Source organism: Dendrobates tinctorius, unplaced genomic scaffold, assembly GCF_039654945.1.
Source record: "Dendrobates tinctorius isolate UK_male_01 unplaced genomic scaffold, ASM3965494v1 ptg000258l, whole genome shotgun sequence".
NCBI classification, from domain to species: domain Eukaryota; kingdom Metazoa; phylum Chordata; class Amphibia; order Anura; family Dendrobatidae; genus Dendrobates; species Dendrobates tinctorius.
This window is the reverse complement of record NW_027361925.1, coordinates 2,791,749-2,814,091: the sequence shown is the minus strand read 5'-3', so window position 1 is coordinate 2,814,091 and position 22,343 is coordinate 2,791,749. Positions and strand designations below refer to the sequence as shown.

Here is a 22,343-nt window from a genome sequence, read left to right as displayed (position 1 = left end):
GAGACCCTAATAACAGGGATTGTCACTTATTCGGCTGTGTGCTTTAGTTTTAATACAATCAGTGATTTATCAACCGGAGATTATCACTACAGGACTACATCTCATGTCCACAGCAGTCAGACTAATCTGTGTGACTCTGGCCTCACTACTGATTGGCAGCTTTCTGCCTATCCACGGTACATACAGGAAGCTGCCAGCGGTGTGGGCGTGGTATGTTACATCTACATTTGACAAAACAGGGATTCTATCATAACTAAGCGAAACAGCCCAGTAAGTGACACATCACTGGAATTAGGGTCTCTCTACATCATATTGAAATGGCAATATGGAGAATGAATGAGGACAGCTGTAAACTTTCATTGTTAGACATAAGTCCGCTAACAAATGCTCAACTTCATGACAAAATAAATGGACTTTGTGATTTTTTTTTTTACTGATGAAGTCGTAACTAATGTTTTTTTTTTCTCCATACAGGGTCAATGCTTTCCAGTATGCAATTTATGGAATCGCCATCTTCTTTTTCTTATTTGGAATTCTACTCCTAGCTGAGGGATTTTACACAACTACTGCAATCAAACACATCCTGGGAGAATTTAAGCCGCAAGCTATAAAAGGGGGACTTATCTCTACTGTCACAGGTGGACCACCAAAAAGTCGAGGTCCCCGATCAAGACACCCAGTCCACACCTTAGAATTGATTTGCCGTTGCTTGGGGCGGTGGTTGGGACACCCCGACAAGGTAATTATAATCTAATGCTACAAAAATAATCCACGATTCTGGTTTTATGGGGTGAGTTTCATCTACCTACAGATCTGATTTTACTACGTTTGTTTCGGTTCCTCCATAGTCGGTGTTCTGCATGTCCAGTTGTATGTGTTCTGCGTAGTAACATGCACGTGTTTTGGTATTTCCATGTAGTTTGTTGGTGTTACATATGCCGTCACCATCTTGTGGATCTTAATCTTTGCCTGCTCAGCCGTTCCAGTCTACATTTATTTCAATACTTGGGTCACCTGCCAATCTATTGCATTTCCAGCAAAGACCTCAGCTGGCATCAGTAATCTGTGTGCTGATGCACGCATGTATGGTAAGTGTGAAAAGCTACGGTAGCCGGAAGCCCTTTTATTATTGCAATGGTCATGACTAAGAACTAAGCATAAGTAAATGTGCACTGCTTTAAAATGTAATGGTTCTGTACCAATGTTTAGATGTTGGCCAGATGCTTTACAAATGAAAATGCATTAATGTTTGTGTCTTTATTTAGCATATAACTATAGTATTAGTAATGGATAGGTGTCTTATAGACACCTCTCCATTACTAAGCCGTGGGCTTGATGTCACCTGACAATACAAAGGTGACATCAACCCCATAAATGTGAACATCACTTGCCACCACTACAGGACAACTGGGAAGAGCAGGACAAAGTGCCAGAATTGGCGCATCTAATAGATGTGCCTTTTCTGGGCAGCTGTGGGCTGCTATTTTTAGGCTGGGGGGCCAATATCCATAGTTCCTTACCAGCCTGAGAATACCAGCCCCCAGCAGTATGCTTTAGCAAGGTTGGTTGTCAAAAATGGGGAGGACCTCACGCCGTTTTTTTTATTGATTTATTTAACTAATTAAAAAAAACCGCATGGGGACCACTCTATTATTGATAACCAGCCTTGATGAAGCTGACAGCTTAGGAGCTTAGGGTTGCAGCCCGCAGCTGTGAGTTTAGCCTGGCTGGCTAGCAACAATAGAGGGGAACCAACACAGGTTTTTTTAAAATTATTTCTTTACAGCGCAGCAGCGGCTGATGAATGCTTCCATCCACTGCTCCTGCTCTCAATGTTATTAGTGGATGCATGTGTCGGATGATGGGAGCAGTAGTCCCATCAACTGGCTCACAGCTGAGTGCTCAATCTTTCTTTTGACAGCGTGGGAACCACGGCACTCTGACCGGCGGGGAAGATTTCCCCGCCCATCAGAAGTGGTGTTTGCCGTGCTGCCATGCACATCACAGCGTGACAAACACCCGGTGTTCAGGCAGCAGAACCCGGACAATAACACGGACTTGTTCAGTTTCTGTGCCCGAACAGTAGGTGTTCAATACGGATGCTGAACTTTACTGTTCGGGTTCGCCCATCTCTACCAATGATTGCAAATTTGCCTCCAGTATTTGCTGATAACGTGCTGGATTCATCTTTCCTTCAACTTTGACCAAGTTTCCTGTGCCTTTGTAGCTCACACATCCCCAAAACATCAGCGATCCACCTCCGTGCTTTACAGTAGGAATGGTGTTCCTTTCTTCATAGGCCTTGTTGACCTCTCTCGCCAAATGTGACATTTATGGTTGTGGCCAAAAAGTTCAATTTTGGTCTCATCACTCCAAATTACCTTGTTCCAGAAGTTTTGAGGTTTGTCTTTGTGCTGTTTTGCGTATTAAAGGCAAGATACTTTGTGGCATTTGCTCAGTTATGGCTTTCTTCTGGCGACTCGACCATGCAGCCCATTTTTCTTCAAGTGCCTCCTTATTGTGCATCTTGAAACAGATATACCACTAGTTTTCAGACAGCCCAGTATTTCAGCGGTGTGTCAGTGATGTATGACCATGGAGTGTGTAACAACCCTCCCGGCATCACTGCATGGCCTCCCATCCCCCACACACCAACTTACTGACTGCTCCAGGCCATATTATGAGTTGTTAGGCGTCGGATTTCTGTGTTTACTCCGCAGGGATCCAGACCCTCACATTCTGCAGTCTCCTGCTGTTTATCTACTGCAGAGGAGATTGCCTTGCAGCAAATCTCTCCTGAGGCTATGTCCTTCTGTCCTCCTACTGAGCATGCTCATGCGACGATCTACCATTGAAGATCGGGAGTCATGTGCTCAGGTCCTGCTCCAGATCTCATTGGTCCATCTCAGAGATATGGAAGCTTGCGGAAGGTCCCGCCTGCTATAAAAGGCGTGCATGGCTGTTCCGCAATGCGCTAGTATAGACTTACTTACTGCTGTGTGTATGAGGACGGATGTATGATTCTGGTGAATGACTCATTATAAAACCCCTTCCCTCTGATGTTACGTATGTGGTTAGGGACTGAGTTAGAATCAGCGCCAGCGCTCCTCTGCTGCAACATCCACAGCTGCTAGCGTCCTACATTGCGCTTGCGCCTTAGCCTTGTCGTTTAGCGGCAGTGTCCACGCCGCGCTGCAGTAGCAGCGCTGTTGCGACCGCAGTTGCGATGCTCCGCACACGGTAGGTCTAGACGGACGTAGTGCCGCCATCTTGGGCTACTCCTGTGACCTGATACCGTGTGTGTATTTATACTGAGTACTGTGACCTCAACAGGCTCAATCTTTTGTGTTTGTACCTTTTGGCATCTCTGTGAATTAACTGAGATTGCTCTGCGCACCTGGGTGAAGTTTAACCCTGTGCGCATTTCCGCAATATTGCTCCTGCCACCACTTAGCAGCGGTTATATCACCTACTGCACGGTGGACCCCGAGCGGCACTTTATTATTATTTTTATTTAGTGCGTTCAGCCGTTCCTAACAATGAGTTCTGTCTGCTGCCGGCTCCATGCCATGTGCCTCTTGCTCCCAGCCAATCACCAAGAGGCCTCTAGTATTTAGGGCAGCTCCACATTTAGTGTCTAGCTGCTGAGTTGCCAGGTCCTGTCCTGTGTTACGCCTTCTCTGGAGGCTTGATTCCTAGTATCTGTACCTGTCTTGCTGCCCTCCAGGAGGCAGAATATCCTGGTCTCTGAGTCTTTGTTCCTAGGCTTGCCTTGTACTTGTCCTGGCTGCCCTCCAGGAGGCAGAATATCCTGATCTGTGTCTTTGTTCCTGTACCTTGTCTCGTACCGTTGTAGGGTTAGTGGGCCGGACTTGGGGGTGGTCCCTCTCTTACCGCGCAGAGACATAACAGAGACACGATGGAAGCAAGTATCGGGTACAACAGGTCCAAGTGTATTCACTCGCCGTCCGCCTAACGGCCTCAGAAGTACACCGCACTTCACATCACTTCACGGCCCTCCGTTTCTAGGGCCCGTTATGCACACCGTCCTTTCACACCAGGGACGTACATATATGCACCGTCCCTTCTTCACTTATTGATGCTCCTGACAGGTCCGTTACTGTGGCCGCCTTAGGCCCGTAAGCAAACAGTAATTTGACTGGTCAGTCGTCTTCCTTAATACGGTACGCTTCACCTCTGTGCCTCATCTATATTGCGGTACCTTGTGTCAGGACCACCCCCCTGACTTCCTCTCTCCTCAGTCCCCCTGGTTTGGTTTTCCTCACAGTGCACAAACTGTCGCAGTCTTCCTGTCACTTGAACTCCCCCTGGGGACTGGAACTTTCTGGAACCCTCCTGTCAAATTTATAACTTTCCCGATTCCCTCTGACTCCGCCCCCCATGACCAACGGTTTCTTAAGCCCTAAGCTGATGTCAAGTCCTATGCTCACACTCCTCCCTGCCCTCTAATGGTCAACCCAAGGTACTGCACGTCCACTACACTTTCCTAGCTGTTTCCCCACTGTAACAACTGACACCTGTCTAAACTGCGCAAACCTTCCTTTCTCTATTCTGACAAGTCCGTCCGTCCATCAGGTCACCTTCCCTACACTGTTACCTTGTCTGAACTCAGTCCTACCTCTGTCTCTCAGTCTCCTTGTCTGTGGCTCCTTTCCCTGTTGTGTCTTTCCTTGTGTCCTCTCCGTCTGCCTGTGCTCTGCACTCTTGCGGCACTGCTTGTGCTCCGCACTCTTGCGGCACTGCTTGTGCTCCGCACTCTTGCAGCTCTGCTTGTGCTCCGCACTCTTGCAGCTCTGCTTGTGCTCCGCACTCTTGCGGCACTGCTTGTGCTCCGCACTCTTGCGGCTCTGCTTGTGCTCTGCACTCTTGCGGCTCTGCTTGTGCTCCGCACTCTTGCGGCTCTGCTTGTGCTCAGCACTCTTGCAGCTCTGCTTGTGCTCCGCACTCTTGCGGCCTTGCCTGTGCTCTGCACTCTTGCGGCCTTGCCTGTGCTCCGCACTCTTGCAGCCCTGCCTGTGCTCCGCACTCTTGCAGCCCTGCCTTTGCTCCACTCTCTTGTCGCCCTGCCTATGCTCCGCACACTTGCTGCTCTGCCTGTGCTCCACACTCTTGCACCTCTGCCTGCTCCATTATCTCGTGGCTCTACCTGTGCTGCGCATTCTTGCAGCTCTGCCTGTGCTCCACACTCCTGCGGTTCTGCTTTGTTCTGCTTCTGCAGAACCTCTTGCTGCTAACTGCATCTCCTCTCTGCAGCCTTGCGGTTCTTCTCCAGTGTGAACAGATCCAAACCACAACCAGACACCACCCTGGAGTGGCACCTGGCAGCTACCTGCTGCACAAGCCTGACCTCACCATCAGAGGCTCCAGTGAAGACCGAGGTAGCTGCATTAGTTACGCCCCTTCCAGGGTAGTCTGTTTTGTGGCACAGTGGGTCCACAACCCCCTCGCTCGCACCATCCAGCCAGGGTGCCAGAGTGATTATTAGTGGCGGTCTGTCACTTATGTATGACTATGGAGTGATTATTAGTGGCAGTGTGTCAGTGATGAATGACGATGGAGTGATTACTAGTGGTAGTGTGTCAGTGATGTATGACTATGGAGTGATTATTAGTGGTGGTGTGTCAGTGAAGTATGACTATGGATTGTTTATTAGTGGTGGTGTGTCAGTGAAGTATGACTATGGATTGTTTATTAGTGGTGGTGTGTCAGTGAAGTATGACTATGGATTGTTTATTAGTGGCGATGTGTCAGTGATGTATGACTGGATTATTAGTGGTGGTGTGTTAGTGATGTATGACTATGAAGTGATTATTGGTAGCAGTGTGTCAGTGATGTATGACTATGGATTGATTATTAGTGGTGGTGTGTCAGTGAAGTATGACTATGGATTGTTTATTAGTGGCGATGTGTCAGTGATGTATGACTGGATTATTAGTGGTGGTGTGTTAGTGATGTATGACTATGGAGTCATTATTAGTGGCAATGTGTCAGTGATGTATGACTATGCAGTGATTATTAGTGGCAGTGTGTCAGTGATGTATGACTATGGTGTGATTATTAGTGGCAGTTTGTTAGTGATTTATGACTATGCAGTGATTATTAGTGGTGGTGTATCAGTGATATATGACTATGGAGTGATTATAATTAGCGGTGTGTCAGTGATGTATGACTATGGAGTCATTATTAGTGGCAATGTGTCAGTGATGTATGACTATGGATTAATTATTAGTGGCAGTATGTCAGTGATGTATGACGATGCAGTGATTATTAGTGGCAATGTGTCAGTGAAGTATGACTATGGATTGTTTAGAGGTGGTGTATTAGTGATGTATGACTATGAAGTGATTATTAGTGGTGGTGTGTCAGTGAAGTATGACTATGGATTGTTTATTAGTGGTGGTGTATTAGTGATGTGTTATGAGTTCATTTTCCCCTTCACCATTGAGGTCTGATGAACTCCCTCTTCTGGTGAAGGAAGGTAGTGAGGCTGATTACCAAACACTTGAGCTGGTAGAGGATGACTGGGTGACGGGAATTGATTACTGGATATAAGGCAGCCGACGCCCTTCTGCCTCGCTGGTGATTTCTCTGAGGGATTCTAGGAGACCAGTCTGATTCCTGCTCCTCAAAAGCTAAGTTTTCTGCCTTTCTTTTTGCATTTGTGTTTTGGTTTTATTTTGCCTTGCTTTTCTGGATTCTGCCATTCCCTGCTGGGGTGAGCTGAATTCCTTTGTGTCTTTTTGCTCTGTCTTCAGAAAATACCTGAGTACTGACATAGTCTTTTTGAAGCCTAGCGTCTTCAGGGCCTTTTTCCTTGTCAGTCTGTTGGCTCTTGTTTTGATAGGGTTTTTGGTGGATTGCAGGCAGCAGCTTTTCTATCCTGTCCTATCTAGTTAGCTTGGGCCCCATCATTTGCTCAGTCTATCTTTCTATCTGTGTTAGTGTTTTTTCTTCTTGCTTCACCGTCATTATATGTTGGGGGCTGCCTATTACTTTGGGGTCTGCTCTGGGGCAGTTTAGATTTCCCTTTCTGTCTTTAGGCTATGTAGTTCTCCGGCTGTGATCGAGGGGTCTAGGGCACCGTAGGAACCCCCCACGGCTACTGCTAGTTGTTGTTGATAGGTTCAGGGGTCTGCAATCCGATAGCTGCCAACTTCTCTGGTTTTCTGGACTTAGCTAGCATTTCTGTTTTTGCCTCCTATGGTGACTCGTTCATAACAGTGATGTATGACTATGGAGTGATTACTAGTGGTGGTGTATCAGTGATGTATGACTGTGGAGTGATTATTAGTGGTGGTGTGTCAGTGATGTATGACGATGCAGTGATTATTAGTGGCAATGTGTCAGTGAAGTATGACTATGGATTGTTTATTTGTGGTGGTGTGTCAGTGAAGTATGACTATGGATTGTTCATTAGTGGTGGTGTATTAGTGATGTATGACTATGGAGTGATTATTAGTGGTGGTGTGTCAGTGATGTATGACTATGGAATGATTATTATTGGTGGTGTGTCAGTGATATATGACTATGGAGTCATTATTAGTGGCATTGTGTCAGTGAAGTATGACTATGGAGTAATTATTAGTGGCATTGTGTCAGTGATGTATGACTATGAAGTGAATATTAGTGGCGGTGTATCAGTGATGTATGATTATGGAGTGATTATGTCAGAGACACCGCACTGCACTTGCTCATAGAGCCAGTGCGCGTGTCCTGAGAACAGAAGCAGTGCTAAAAGATACCTGTGGAGTGTGCAGCAGAGGTGACCATGCGTGCTTCAGGATAATAGTGTCAGGGTCCAGTCAGCGCTGGAAGGTAAAGAGGCAAAGGACCTGCGGACACTAAAACTGAATAATGTGCACGGGACCTATGGTCATGTGACTGCAAGGGGGCGGGGCTTAGCGTCCTGTATTCAGATAGGACAGGACACCATACAACAACTCAGAGTCAGGCAAAACAGAGGTCACACACAGTACGGGCAAACGAGGTACAGGAGAGACGAACAGACGGGTAGTCAGACAGAGCCAAAGGTCATACACAAGAGGGCGACGTGGTACCAAGGGGACGAGCAGAGAGAAGTCGGGTCACAAGCAGAGAGTCATACACGAGAGGTAGCGCAGTACAAGAGGGTCAGGCAGAACTCGTAACAGGGACAGAACCAGATCACAACCGAACAAACAAGCAAGATATCAGGCACAAGGCACACGTATACAAGAGGTCACTTAACTCAGCCGAGGGCAGGAGTATAACTGACACCGGACCCAGGTCCAGTGAACACTAAATAGCCTCCTGCTGCCAGAGAGAGGCAGCACAATTAACCCATAGTCTAACCAGGACGGGTCAAAGCGAAATCCCGTCCTGGATCATGACAGTACCCTCCTCTCAATGGGGGGCCACCGGACCCCCAGGTCTCTCAGGGTACTTGGCGTGAAAGGCTCGGATCAACCGATCCGCATGAACTGATCGAGCAGGAACCCACGAGCGTTCCTCAGGACCGTAGCCCTTCCAATGTATCAAATACTGAAGGGCGCGACGGACCAACCTGGAGTCGACAATTCGTTCCACCTCGTACTCAGCCTGCCCATCTACCAGGACCGGTGTCGGGGAAGATGATGATCCCTCCCCACTGGACCTCACAGGTTTCAAAAGGGCCTTGTGGAAAACATTAGGGATCCTTAGAGATGGCGGAAGACTCAACCGAAAAGCCACCGGGTTAACTGCTTCGGTAATTACATAGGGACCTATAAACTTGGGTCCAAGCTTCGCAGAGGGGACCTTGAGCCTTATATTTTTGGTGGATAACCATACCTTATCTCCGACCTGAAACACTGGACCCACGGATCGTTTTTTGTCCGCAAAAAATTTAAATTTGTCCTGGGCCTTCGTAATGTTATTCTGGACCTCCCGCCATACCTCCCCCAACCGCTGGATCGACTCGTCCGCCCCAGGACACCCAGAATTCAAGCGGGAAAATTCTCCAAAATGAGGATGAAACCCATAATTGCTAAAAAAAGGAGATGTACCCGTAGACTGGTTAGTGCGGTTGTTAAAAGCAAACTCAGCCAATGGTAACACAGAACACCAATCATCCTGTCGGGCTGAGGTCAAACAACGCAGAATTTGCTCCAGAGACTGATTGGTCCGCTCAGTCTGCCCATTAGTCTCTGGATGGTAGGCGGATGAAAAGGACAGACTAATACCCAACCTCCTACAAAAAGCTCTCCAAAATCTGGACACAAATTGCACTCCCCTATCAGACACCACATTCAGGGGTACGCCATGCAACCGCACCACATGCTCCACAAACAATCTGGACATTGTTTCCGCATTAGGTAGAGCTGCCAAAGGTACAAAATGTGCCTGCTTACTAAACCTGTCCACTACGACCCAGACCACGGTATTACCCTTGGAAGCGGGAAGGTTGGTGATGAAATCCATGGACACATGAGTCCATGGTCTCTCAGGAATTGGCAGTGGTACCAATTCCCCGGCCGGCCGGTTATGGGGAGTTTTCGCACGGGCACAAACCTCACACGCAGACACATACTCCCCAACATCAGAGGCTAAAGAAGACCACCAGAACATTCTAGCAATGGCCTTCCGGGTCGCTGAGATCCCTGGATGTCCACCCAGAACTGAGTCATGGAACTCCTGGAGGACCTTGAGACGAAACTGAGCTGGCACATAAAGTTTATCCACCGGCTTAGCTGGAGGTGCAAGAGCCTGGGCTTCTCGAATCTCTCGTTCCAACACATTAGAAACCTCTGCCACCACCACCCCAGGCTGAAGAATGGAGGATGGAGGTTCCGGGGGGGACACCGGATCTAGACTGCATGACAACGCATCCGCTCTGATATTCTTGGATCCTGGTCGGAAAGTGATCGAGAAGTTAAATCGAGAAAAAAAAAGTGACCATCTAGCCTGTCTGGGAGTCAACCTTTTAGCAGACTCAATGTAAGCTAGGTTTTTGTGGTCCGTGATTACCGTTATAGGATGGACAGCCCCCTCCAAAAAATGCCTCCATTCTGCAAAAGCCAATTTTACAGCCAGAAGTTCCCGATTCCCCACATCATAGTTTCTCTCTGCCGGAGAGAACTTCTTTGAGAAAAAGGCGCAAGGTCTTAAATTGGTCAAAGTGGCGGGTCCCTGGGACAATGCTGCCCCCACCCCCACCTCTGAGGCGTCTACCTCAACAATAAATGGTTCAGAGGGGTCCGGTTGGATAAGAACCGGGGCCGACATGAAACATTTTTTCAAAAACTGAAATGCCGCTACCGCTGCGGTAGACCAATTCTTGATATCGGCCCCCTTTTGAGTCATGTCTGTGAGGGGTTTAACCACCTGTGAGAACCCCTTATAAATTTCCGATAATAATTAGCGAACCCAAGGAAACGTTGCAGACCCTTCAAATCACACGGTTGAACCCACTCGAGAATGGCCTGCACCTTATTAGGATCCATGCGATACCCTTCAGCAGACACGATGAACCCCAGAAAGGACAGTTCCTGAACAAAAAATAAAGTTTAGCAAACAGACAGTTCTCCCTGAGCCTTTGGAGAACTGCCCGAACATGACCAATGTGAGTCTGTTTATCAGGCGAGTAGATTAAAATGTCATCCAAATACACCACCATAAAACGTCCAATCAAATCGGAGAACACATGATTTATGAAATTTTGGAAGACCGCTGGAGCGTTGGTCAGGCCGAAGGGCATGACCAAATTTTCAAACAACCCTTCAGTAGTGAGAAAGGCGGTCTTCCATTCATCTCCATCCCGGACTCGGATAAGGTTATACGCTCCCCGTAGGTCTAATTTCGAAAACCACTTAGCTCCAGACAACTGATTGTATAAATCAGGAATAAGTGGAAGGGGATAAGTATTCCTCACAGTTATTTTATTTAACTCACGAAAATCGAGGCATGGGTGCAAACCACCGTCTTTTTTTTTTACAAAAAAGAACCCCGCCGCCACAGGAGAAACAGAAGGACGAATATGTCCCTTACGGAGGCTCTCAGAAATATATTCCTTCATCGCAGCCCGTTCCGGACCCGAGAGGTTATACAGGCGGGCTTTGGGCAATTTAGCACCTGGAACCAGGTCAATGGCACAATCAAATGGGCGGTGTGGTGGTAAAACCTCAGCCTCTTTTTCGGAGAAAACGTCAGTGTAATCTATCAGGCACTCCGGAATGCCTTCTAGACCCACGGACGACACAGACACAGAAACAAGACATTTCTCAGAGCAATAGGGACCCCATTTAACAATGTCCCGAGATTCCCAATTAATCACAGGATTATGCAGCTGTAACCAGGGGAACCCCAACACCAGTCCCGCAGGCAGGTTGTCCATTACAAAACATGAAATACGTTCCTGGTGTAAGGAACTCACTTTAAGGAGAAACTCTTCAGTACAAAACATAATGTCATTCTTTACCAGTGGTGTTTTGTCAATAGCAACAAGGTGAATCGGAGTCTCCAACCTAACTGTCCCTAACTTACACCTGGCCACCAAGTCAGAGTCAATAAAGTTCAATGATGAACCGCAATCCACGAAGGCAGTTGTGGATGTGGAGACACCCCCACAACAAAGTTCCACTTGGAATGACATTTTAGAAAATGCAGAAAAGGGTACCTGAGAGCCTGGGTGACCTCCATGACAATCACCCGGGCTCAGTCGCTTGTTGGTTAGTGGCCGGGAGGGGCAATCCTTTTTCCCATGTCCAGACTCGCCACTGTGAACACCGCATTTTCTCACGTGCCGTTGCCTCCTTTCTTCCTCCTTATGGTTGATGGTTCCCATCGCCGTGATTTTCAGTGAAGAACTGGCCCCCCTTCCTTGGGAGAATAATGTTGTCTCGGTTTGTATCACTCCCCTTGCCCGTAGCCTGCGATCCATTCGGACGGCCTGTGTCATAGCTTCCTCCAGGGCATCAGGTGGGGGGTGGAGAGCCAAGGCGTCTTTCAGATGCTCAGACAGGCCTCTACGGAACAACCCCCGGAGAGCAGCGTCGTTCCAGCAGACCTCAGCAGCCCAGCGTCTGAACTCTGAGCAAAACCACTCGGCTGAGTGTTTCCCCTGGCAAACATTCATCAGCCTGTCCTCAGCCATACGCACCCGATCAGGCTCATCATAAATATGCCCCAGGGCCTCAAAAAATGCATCCACAGTCAAACGCTCAGGGGCCGTGGTAGGAAGGGAGAAAGCCCAAGCTTGGGGGGCTCCCCTTAACAGAGACATAATGACCCCCACTCTCTGACTTTCATCCCCAGAAGAGTGTGGTCTTAAGGAAAAAAAAAGCTTACAGCCTTCCTTGAAAACTCTGAAGTCATTTTTATCTCCAGAAAAGGTATCTGGTAACTTCACTGGAGACTCAGGGGAAACTAATGTAACATCCCGAGCCCCCGATGATAAAACCCCCTGCACAGTGTCAGCAATCAGCTGCTGAGACTGAGCCAGGACTCGTTGTTGTCCAAGGAGTTTCTGAGGCATCTGCGTCAGATGCTTAACCTGTTCAGAAAGAGTGTGGATAGGATCCATCACAAACAGGTGAATGGGAGCAGAGAGAAAAAAAAAAAAAAAATGGTATGGGTCAGTTATAATGTCATAGACACCGCACTGCACTTGCTCATAGAGCCAGTGCGCGTGTCCTGAGTACAGAAGCAGTGCTAAAAGATACCTGTGGAGCAGGGCAGCAGAGGTGACCATGCGTGCTTCAGGCTAATAGTGTCAGGGTCCAGTCAGCGCTGGAAGGTAAGGAGGCATAGGACCTGCGGACACTGAAACTGAATAATGTGCACGGGACCTATGGTCATGTGACTGCAAGGGGGCGGGGCTTAGCGTCCTGTATTCAGATAGGACAGGACACCATACAACAACTCAGAGTCAGGCAAAAACAGAGGTCACAGCAGTACGGGCAAACGAGGTACAGGAGGGACAAACAGACGGGTAGTCAGACAGAGCCAAAGGTCATACACAAGAGGGCGACGTGGTACCAAGGGGATGAGCAGAGAGAAGTCGGGTCACAAGCAGAGAGTCATACACGAGAGGTAGCGCAGTACAAGAGGGTCAGGCAGAACTCGTAACAGGGACAGAACCAGATCACAACCGAACAAGCAAGCAAGATATCAGGCACAAGGCACACGTATACAAGAGGTCACTTAACTCAGCCGAGGGCAGGAGTATAACTGACACCGGACCCAGGTCCAGTGAGCACTAAATAGCCTCCTTCTGCCAGAGAGAGGCAGCACAATTAACCCCTAGTCTAACCAGGACGGGTCAAAGCGAAATCCCATCCTGGATCATGACAGATTATTAGTGGCAGTGTCTGTGTCTCAGTGACGTATGACTATGGAGTGATTATTAGTGGTGGTGTGTCAGTGATGTATGACTATAGGGTGATTATTAGTGTCAGTGATGTGATTATTAGTGGCAGTGTGTCAGTTTCCTCCCTTTAGCGGAACACAGTGAGCTGTCAATCAGCAGCTGAGTGGGCAGATCCACAGTGTGTGAAACAGCTGCTAATGAACTGAAAGTTTACCAGAAATCCCACCATTGTCACACAGAAATGCTGCAGGCAACCATAAATGTCGTTACTTCATACTGCCCTCATGAAGCAGATATATTCTGACACATTCCCTTTAAGACTTTTATATTTTTTATAAGATGTGGTTTTGCACAAATATAATCAGATCCTGTGTGACAGGTAATTACACATTTGCTATTTTATCTTTATTAATTCCATAAATCAATGTTTTTTTTTCCCCACCTCATCAGGAGTCCTACCATGGAACTCATTCCCGGGTAAAGTGTGTGGAACTAGTTTACTTGCAATCTGCAAAACTTCTGAGGTTAGTGTCTTAGGCTTTGTAAAATATGTTTTAATGTTCCTAATACAACCCCTGGCGAAAATTATGGAATCGCCGGCCTTGGAGGATGTTCATTCAGTTGTTTAATTTAGTAGAAAAAAAGCAGATCACAGACATGGCACAAAACTAAAGTCAATTCAAATGGCAACTTTCTGGCTTTAAGAAACACTAAAAGAAATCAATAACAAACAATGTGTTAGTCAGTAATGGTTACTTTTTAAACCAAGCATAGGGGAAAAATTATGGAATCACTCAATTCTGAGGAAAAATTATGGAATCATGAAAAACAAATAAGCAAAAAAACACTCCAACACATCACTAGTATTTTGCTGCACCACCTCTGGATTTTATAACAGCTTGCAGTCTGAGGCATGGACCTAATGAGTGTCAAACAGTACTCTTCATCAATCTGGCTCCAATTTTCTCTGATTGCTGTTGCCAGATCAGCTTTACAGGTTGGACATTGTCATGGACCATTTTCTGCAACTTCTACCACAGATTTTCAATTGGATTGAGATCCGGACTATTTGCAGGCCATGACATTGACCTTATGTGTCTGTTTTCACAGTTTTTGCTCTATGGCAGGATGCATTATCTTCTTGAAAAATGATTTCATCATCCACAAACATCCTTTCAATTGATGGGATAAGAAAAGTGTTCAAAATATCAACATAAACTTGTGCATTTATTGAAGATGTAATGACAGCCATCTCCCCAGTGCCTTTACCTGACATGCAGCCTCATATCATCAATGACTGTGTAAATTTGCTTGCTCTCTTCAGGCAGTCATCTTTATAAATCTCATTGGAACAGCACCAAACAAAAGTTCCGGCATCATCACCTTGCCCAATGCAGATTCGCGATTCATCACTGAATATGACTTTCATCCAGTCATTCACAGTCCACAATTGCTTTTCCTTAAACCATTGTAACCTTGTTTTTTTCTGTTTAGGTGTTAATGATGACTTTCCTTTTTGCTTTTCTGTATGTAAATCACATTTCCTTTAGGCGGGTTATTAAAGTTCGGTCACAGACGTTGACTCCAGTTTCCACCCATTCATTCCTCATTTGTTTTGTTGTACGTTTCCTGTTTTGCAGACATATTGCTTTAAGTTTCTGGTCTTGATGCTTTGATGTCTTCCTTGGTCTACCAATGTTGTTTGTATTTGGTCCAGATTTTAGACTCAGCTGACTGTGAACAACAAACATCTTTTGCAACATTGCGTGATGATTTACCCTCTTTTAAGAGTTTGATAATCCTCTCCTTTGTTTCAATTGACATCTCTCGTGTTGGAGCCATGATTCACGTCAGTCCACTTGGTGAAACAGCGCTCCAAGGTGTGCTCACTCCTTTTTAGATGAAGAATAACGAGCAGATCTAATTTGATGCAGGTGTTAGTTTTGGGAATGAAAATTTTCTGGGTGATTCCATAATTTTTTCCTCAGAATTGGGTGATTCCATAATTTTTCCCCTATGCTTGGTTTAAAAAAGTAACCATTACTGACTACCACATTTTTTGTTCTTGATTTCTTTTAGTGTTTCTTACAGTCAGAAAGTTGCCATTTGAAACTACTTTAGTTTTGTACAATGTCTGTGATCTGCTTTTTCTACAAAATTAAACAACTGAATGAACATCCTCCAAGGCCGGTGATTCCATAATTTTTGCCAGGGGTTGTACTCAGATCCCAATATCCCCCAACCACAACTATTCATGGAAAAACTCCAGTATAAGAATTGGTACACAAAACACTTTTGAGAGCACTATGCTGTTGGGGAAGAGACCCTGATTCCAGCGATGTGTCACTTAGTGGGCTGTTTTGTTTCAATGTGATCAGTGATTTATCATCCGGAGATTATCACTACAGAACAACTGGCCACGTGTCTCTTGGTCCAGCCACATGCCCAGAACTGATTAACAGCTCTCTGTCAATATACAATGTACACAAGAAGCTGCCAATCTGTGGTGTGGGTGGCGTTGTACACAGAAAATTGCCACTCGGTGGTGTGGGCAGGGCTATACACAGAAAACTTCCAATCAGTGTTGTGGGCGGAGTTCAACAAAGAAAGCTGCCAATCGGTGGTGTGGTCGGAGTTATATAAAAAAAGCTGCCAATCAGTGGTGTGGGCAGAGTTCTACACAGTAAGCTGCTAATCAGTGGTGTGGGCAGGGTTACACACAGAAAGCAGCCAATCAGTAATGTGGGTGGAGTTATACGCAGCTCAACATCTCAGCTCTGCTAGATCTGCAGCAGAGAAAACTGACTATCACAACTACTGCACTGAGGAAAATAAGTAACGCATCACTGGAATCAGGGTTTCTGCAACTACCTGGTGTTGCTGTCAGATTAGATTGCAGAAAACTGCTGACTGATGTCCTTTAGTGTCTACTCGCTGGGCCCTGCACCGATCTTTAGATTGGGATCTCTGAGCCCTCCTTCTTGTCCATTCTCACGGCATGATAACAGTGAAGAGTGTCACATGGCTCAGCGGTCGTGGGTGTGCCATCCTACCTCATCATGTCTATGGCGCTGTCCGGAAGCGGCTGAGTACAGAGCTCAGCTGGTTTTATCAGTTCCATAGACACTGAAAGAAGGGCGCATGCATGATCCCAACTTCATTCAAAAGAAAACCTGGCCCCCGGTTGACTTTAAGAGAAAACCCTGACCCCAAATCCCTGCTTCATAATACCATTGATTATAGGGTTACTCCTGTCTTCGTGGATAGGTAGTGTTGGCAGGTGCCCATAACAACAAGTACTTTTTGTTTGCTTCAGTTTCTCGTTCCCCTGATAATTATGTTGTACTGATCCCAGCTCACTGCCAGGGCACCGGTCACTGCTGGTGCTTGCAGTGGGGTCCGATCATGCTTACTTCTGATGAAGTAAGCACAGCTCAGTACAGGCAAACAAGCAGCGAACAAGAAGCGGTAACGCTCCCATTATTCCCCCGGAGAAGAGTCTTCCAGGCAAGTAGCCCCAGCGTCCTAGAGCTTAAGCCTCCCCCACAAATAAGTCTGATGGGAGGATAGCGCTAGCGTCCGTGAATAGGGTGGCATTACCGGTCCTTGTCACTGAGTAATGGTCAGCCTGCATATTGGTAAGGCTATAGAAAGCCCTGGTGTCACCTGCCTGTTCCTCCTCGTCTCCCCCCTGTTCATTGTGGTGTTATCTATAACTACTGTTATCACTCGTTCCCATCTTGTAACTGTTGAGAATCCTTCCCTGCACTGATGTTTCATTTCTTTTCCTGCACATGTAAGCGGTTCCTGTCAAATATTTGATCGTATTTAATCATATTTCACTTGCTTTACCTCAATCTTATTTCTCAGTTTCAGATGACGTTCCACCTTTTCATTGCTGCCTTTGTGGGTGCAGGTGTAACTCTTGTGGCTCTGGTAAGCTAAAGTGCTAATAATACAGTCCTGTGCATAAGTTTTAGGCTGGTGTGTGAAAAATACTGCAAGGTCAAAATGCTGAAAAAGCAGAGGGGTTAATAATTTATTTCTATAAATTAACAAAATGGAAAGTGATTGAACAAAAGAGGAATGTAAATCCCATGAATCTTTGGTGGCCACCCATTGCCTTCAGTTCTCTAGATACTCTTGTACTCAGGTTTTAAGGGAACTCAACAGAGAAATTTTCCCAAACACCCTGGAGGGCTGACCCCAGATCTTCTGTGTAAGAGGCTTATGCGGATCCTATTTTCTCCTTATGTCACACCAGACGGACCTGATGACGTGTGATCAGGGCTCTGCAGAGGCCGGATCATCACCTCCAGGACTCCTCATTCTTTACACTGAATATTCTTCTTATTGACATTGGCTGAATGCTGGGGGTTGTTGGTCTGTTGCAGGATAATATTGTGGCTGAATGCTGGGGGTTGTTGGTCTGTTGCAGGATAATATTGTGGCTGAATGCTGGGGGTTGTTGGTCTGTTGCAGGATAATATTGTGGCTGAATGCTGGGGGTTGTTGGTCTGTTGCAGGATAATATTGGGGCCAATCAGGCACTTCCCTGATGTTACTACATGACATATAAGTATCTGCCTGGATTTATCAACATTGACGATACCAATTTTTGGGCAACGTTGAGTATTGTAGCTTCAGTGGTCGGCCAAGGAAACTAAGTGCAGCAGATGATAGACACACCATGATTACTTCCTTTCAATATCAGATGTTCAGCAGAGCCATCAGCTCAGAACTTGCAGCAACCAATGTCGACCCTGCTCTACCCATCTACTGTTTGGAGAAGTCTGGCCAGAAGTGGTCTTCATGGAAGAATTGTAGCCAAAACCCATATCTTCATCAATGAAACAAAGCTAAGCAACTCAAATAGGAATAAAAACTTATGAACTGTGGTGTAGAAAAATGTCAGCAGGTGCTCTGGACTGATGAGTAAAAATGTTACATATCTGGCTACAGCAGAGAGCAGGGGAGCAGTACAATAATGTGGTGGGTCCTACAAGTTATCTCAGCAAATGCCATTGGGGATTTGATCAGGATCTTGAGAAATACTAGCAGATACATATCCATGTAATACCATAAGTGAGGCGTCTCATTGGCTCCAAATTTATTCTGCAGCGGGACAACAGCCCCCAATATCCAGCCAATGTCATTGAGAACTATCTTCAGTATAAAGAAGAATGAGGAGTCCTAGAGGTGATGATCTGGCCCCCACAGAGCCCTCATCTCCTCATCTCACATCATCCCATCTGTCTGGGATCACAGGAAGAAACAGAAGGATTTGCACAATCTACAACCACAGATTTGTGGTTAGTTCTTCAAAATGTTTGGCACAACTTCCTGGCCGAGTGCCTTAACCCGTTAGTGGCAATTTGCTACTTAATGACCAGGCCAATTTTTACAATTCTGACCACTGTCACTTTATAAGGTTATAGCTCTGGAACACTTCAACATATTCCACTGATTCGGAGACTGTTTTCATGTGGCATATTGTTCTTCATGTTAATGGTAAAATTTCTTCGATATAACTTCTTATTTATGAAAACAACGGAAATTTGGCAAAAATGTTGCAAATTTTGCTATTTTCATACTTTAAATTTGTTTGCCCTTAAATTAGAGTGAGGTGTCACACAAAATAGTTAATAAATAACATTTCCCACATGTCAACTTTACATCAGCACAATTTTGGAAACATAATTTTTGTTTGTTAGGACGTTATAAGGGTTTAAAGTTAACCAGCGACTTCTTGTTTTTCCAACAAAATCTGCAAAACCATTTTTTTAAAAAGTGACTTTGAGGGCCCTATATGACAGAAAATACCCCAAAATGACACTATTCTAAAAACTTCATGCCTGAAGGTACTCAAAACCACATTCAAGAAGTTTATTAACCCTTCAGGTGCTTCATGAGAACTAAAGCAATGAACATTTTACTTTTTTCACAAAAAATTTACTGTGGAACCAATTTTTTTTATTTTCACAATTGTAGCGGGAGAAAATGGACCAAAAAATGTCCTATTGTTGCTGGGTGCTGGCCGGCAGATCACAGCGGGCGCACTGCGCTTGCGCCCCTCATTTTCTGCTTGGAAGAAGACACCAGTGACCGGGGTACTACACGGGGGGATGCAGGGACTCCAGAGGTACCAGGGGGGATCGAGGGACCCCATTTCTCTCTCCTCTGAAGTGCAATCACATCAGAGGAGAGAAATTAAATGGGAAATCGGCCTTTTTTGTTGTGGTTGCCATTATTCTGTTAATAACAGCAACCGCAACATGAGGGTCGGTAAAAACCGACCCGAATCATGTTCTCTGGGGTCTCAGCTACCCCCAGTAGCCGAGACCCAGGAGAAATTCTGACTCTGGGGGGCGCAATACACTTATTTCTCAGTGCCGTTAAAAAGCGGTGCTGAGGCATAAGTACCCTTAATTGCCGCCGTTAAAAGGTGTATGGACGGTTGTTAAGGAGGTTAAACAAAACTATGTGCAAGTGAATCTGGAAGAATTGATGCTGTTTTGAAAGCAAAGTGTGGACTCACCAAATATTGACTTGATTTAGATTTCTCTTTTGTTCATTCACTTTCACTTTGTTAATTGATAAAAATAAACTATTCATAATTCTAAGAAAGCATTTTTAATTTGCAGCATTTTTTCACACCTGGCCTATAATTGTTGCACAGTGCTGAAGAACAAACATTAATATTATAGTGATTTGCCTTGACTCTAACTTGTAGACATGAAGGTGTTCAGAAATATAGAACATTTGCTAGCTACCCCATTGTTAGCACACAAATAGCATCTTATGTCTGTTTTAAGGCACGGAAGAATAGAGATAACAGATAACCCTAGAGTAGTCCTAGCAGGCTACAACAGAGCTCCATTCAGCCATTTGGCTGTTTGGGACTCCGCAAGAGCACATATTCTCAGATACTTTTCCAGTGTAGCAGCGCTGGTTTCAAAGGAAAAGGTTTCCTGGTGACAATCAAAGTAGGACAGATCCTTCAGTCTTATAGCTCCTCATTTTTGGCAGATTTTATATTCACTGATGGTCTAAGATAGAAAAAGGTTAATTTGCACAGGCAAGTCAGATAGGCCCCCATAACCTTCATCCTGGGCACCTTACTGATATAATGTCTCCCTTTCCTGGTATAATGTCTTTCCCCTCCTGGGCTCCTTCCAGTAATATATGCCCTCCATCCTGTTATAATACACCCCATCCTGGGCCCCTTCCAGTAATATATGACCCCCATCCTGGTATAATGTCCTCCATCCTCACCTCCTTCCAGTAAGATATGTTCCCAATCCTTGTATAATTTCCCCCATCCTGGGCCACTTACAGTAATATACTGTATGTCCCGCATGCTGGTATAATGTCCCCCATCCTCACCCCCTTCCAGTAATATATGTCCCCATCCTGAAATAATGTCCCCCATTCTCACTCCATCCAGTAATATGTGTCCTCTATCCTGGTATAATGTCCCCCTCATGGGCCCCTTAAATTAACATATATCCCCCATCCTGGTATAATGTCCCCATCCTGGGCCTCTTCCAGTAATATATATCCCACATTCTGGTATAATGTCCCCATCCTGGCCCCCTTCCAATATTATATGTCCCCCATCCTGGTATGAAAACCCCCATCCTGTGCCCCTTCCAGTAATATATGAACTCCATCCTGGTATAATGTCCCCATCCTGGGCCCCCTTCCAGTAATATATGTCCCCCATTCTGGTAAAATGTGCCACCATCCTCAACCCCTTCCAGTAATATATGTCCTGCATCCTGGTATAATGCCCCCTATCATGGGCTTCTTCCAGTAATAATAACCCTATCCTATGTGCCCTAATATATATATATAAAAAAACACCTTCCCCTTATCCCACGACATGGGTATCCTCTTATATGCCAACGTCAGCTGCCGGCCTGTGATTGGTCAGCAATGTGTATTGCAGTGCAGGGACCCCGTGAATCTCAGCACCACAATACATTCTTTACTCACTTACAGCTAAGGCCTCTTTCACACATCCGGTTTTCAGCATCAGGCGCGATGCGGCGAAAAGTGTAAAAACCGGATCCGGCGCCGGTTGCCACCGGATCCGTTTTTTCCCCCATTCAGTTTCATTATTGCCGCATCGCGCCGGATACCTATGCGGCGTATCCGGTTTTTGCCTGATCCGGCAAAAACAGCCTGTCCGGCGTCTGGAAAAAACGTTCCATGTAACGTTTTTTTGCAGCGCCGGACCGGCTTTTTCCACAGCGCATGCCCGGACTCTGTGAATGTTAACCCCACAAGTGCCCGGTGAGAGAGAGAGAGATCTCTCTCTGTCACCCGGACACTTGTGAGAGATCTCTCTCGCCGGGCACTTGTGGGGTTAACACTCACAGTGTCTGGGTGAGAGAGAGAGATCTCTCTGTGGGGTTAACCCCACAAGTGCCCGGCAAGAGAGAGAGATTCTCTTGCCTGGACACTAAGTGTTAACCCCCCATGTCTCTCTCTCTCCACCCCCCTCCCCTCCCCTCCCCTCTCCTCCCCTCACCTCCCTTTCAGCAGCTGTCTCATTGGCTGCCTCTGTCCACCTCGTCCTGCGGCTCCATTAATAATGTCCGAGCCGTATCGTCTCGCCGCACACACATCCGGTGTCACGGCTGCAGGCCGGATCCGGCGGCCCGGCTTTTCGCCGCACGCCGCCGGACCCCACACACCGGATGTGTGAAAGTAGCCTAAAATAGCTGTTGGTGTCAGAGCCCCCCCCCCCCCACACCCTCTGCTGCTACTGCGATCTTTACGCCCGTTCATTTGTAAATTCCTTGTTAGATGAAGACATTGAATTTTGCAATCCTTAGCTGCTGGGGCATTGCAGGACTAATTGGTAAATTTAGGACGTTTCTGGGAGTTCCATTCGCATGATACACATAGAATAAGTTGACTGACAAATAGCACTGCAGTATAATCTGTATTGTAGCACTTCAGATTGCAGTCAAATTATCACAGAGTTGAC

The 22,343-nt window shown here is 46.2% G+C and overlaps 1 protein-coding gene across 2 annotated transcripts in view; it reads left to right on the top strand.

Moving 5' to 3' along the window:
• The window catches only part of PLP1 (proteolipid protein 1), a 62,331-nt gene that overhangs the window by 24,731 nt on the left and 15,257 nt on the right, over window positions 1–22,343 (top strand). For both annotated transcript variants that reach the window (XM_073558778.1, XM_073558779.1), the window contains exons 3-6: window positions 475–739; window positions 920–1,088; window positions 13,796–13,869; window positions 17,216–17,281. In XM_073558778.1, coding sequence (XP_073414879.1) covers window positions 475–739; window positions 920–1,088; window positions 13,796–13,869; window positions 17,216–17,281 — 574 coding nt within the window. The remainder of the gene's footprint in view (window positions 1–474; window positions 740–919; window positions 1,089–13,795; window positions 13,870–17,215; window positions 17,282–22,343) is intronic.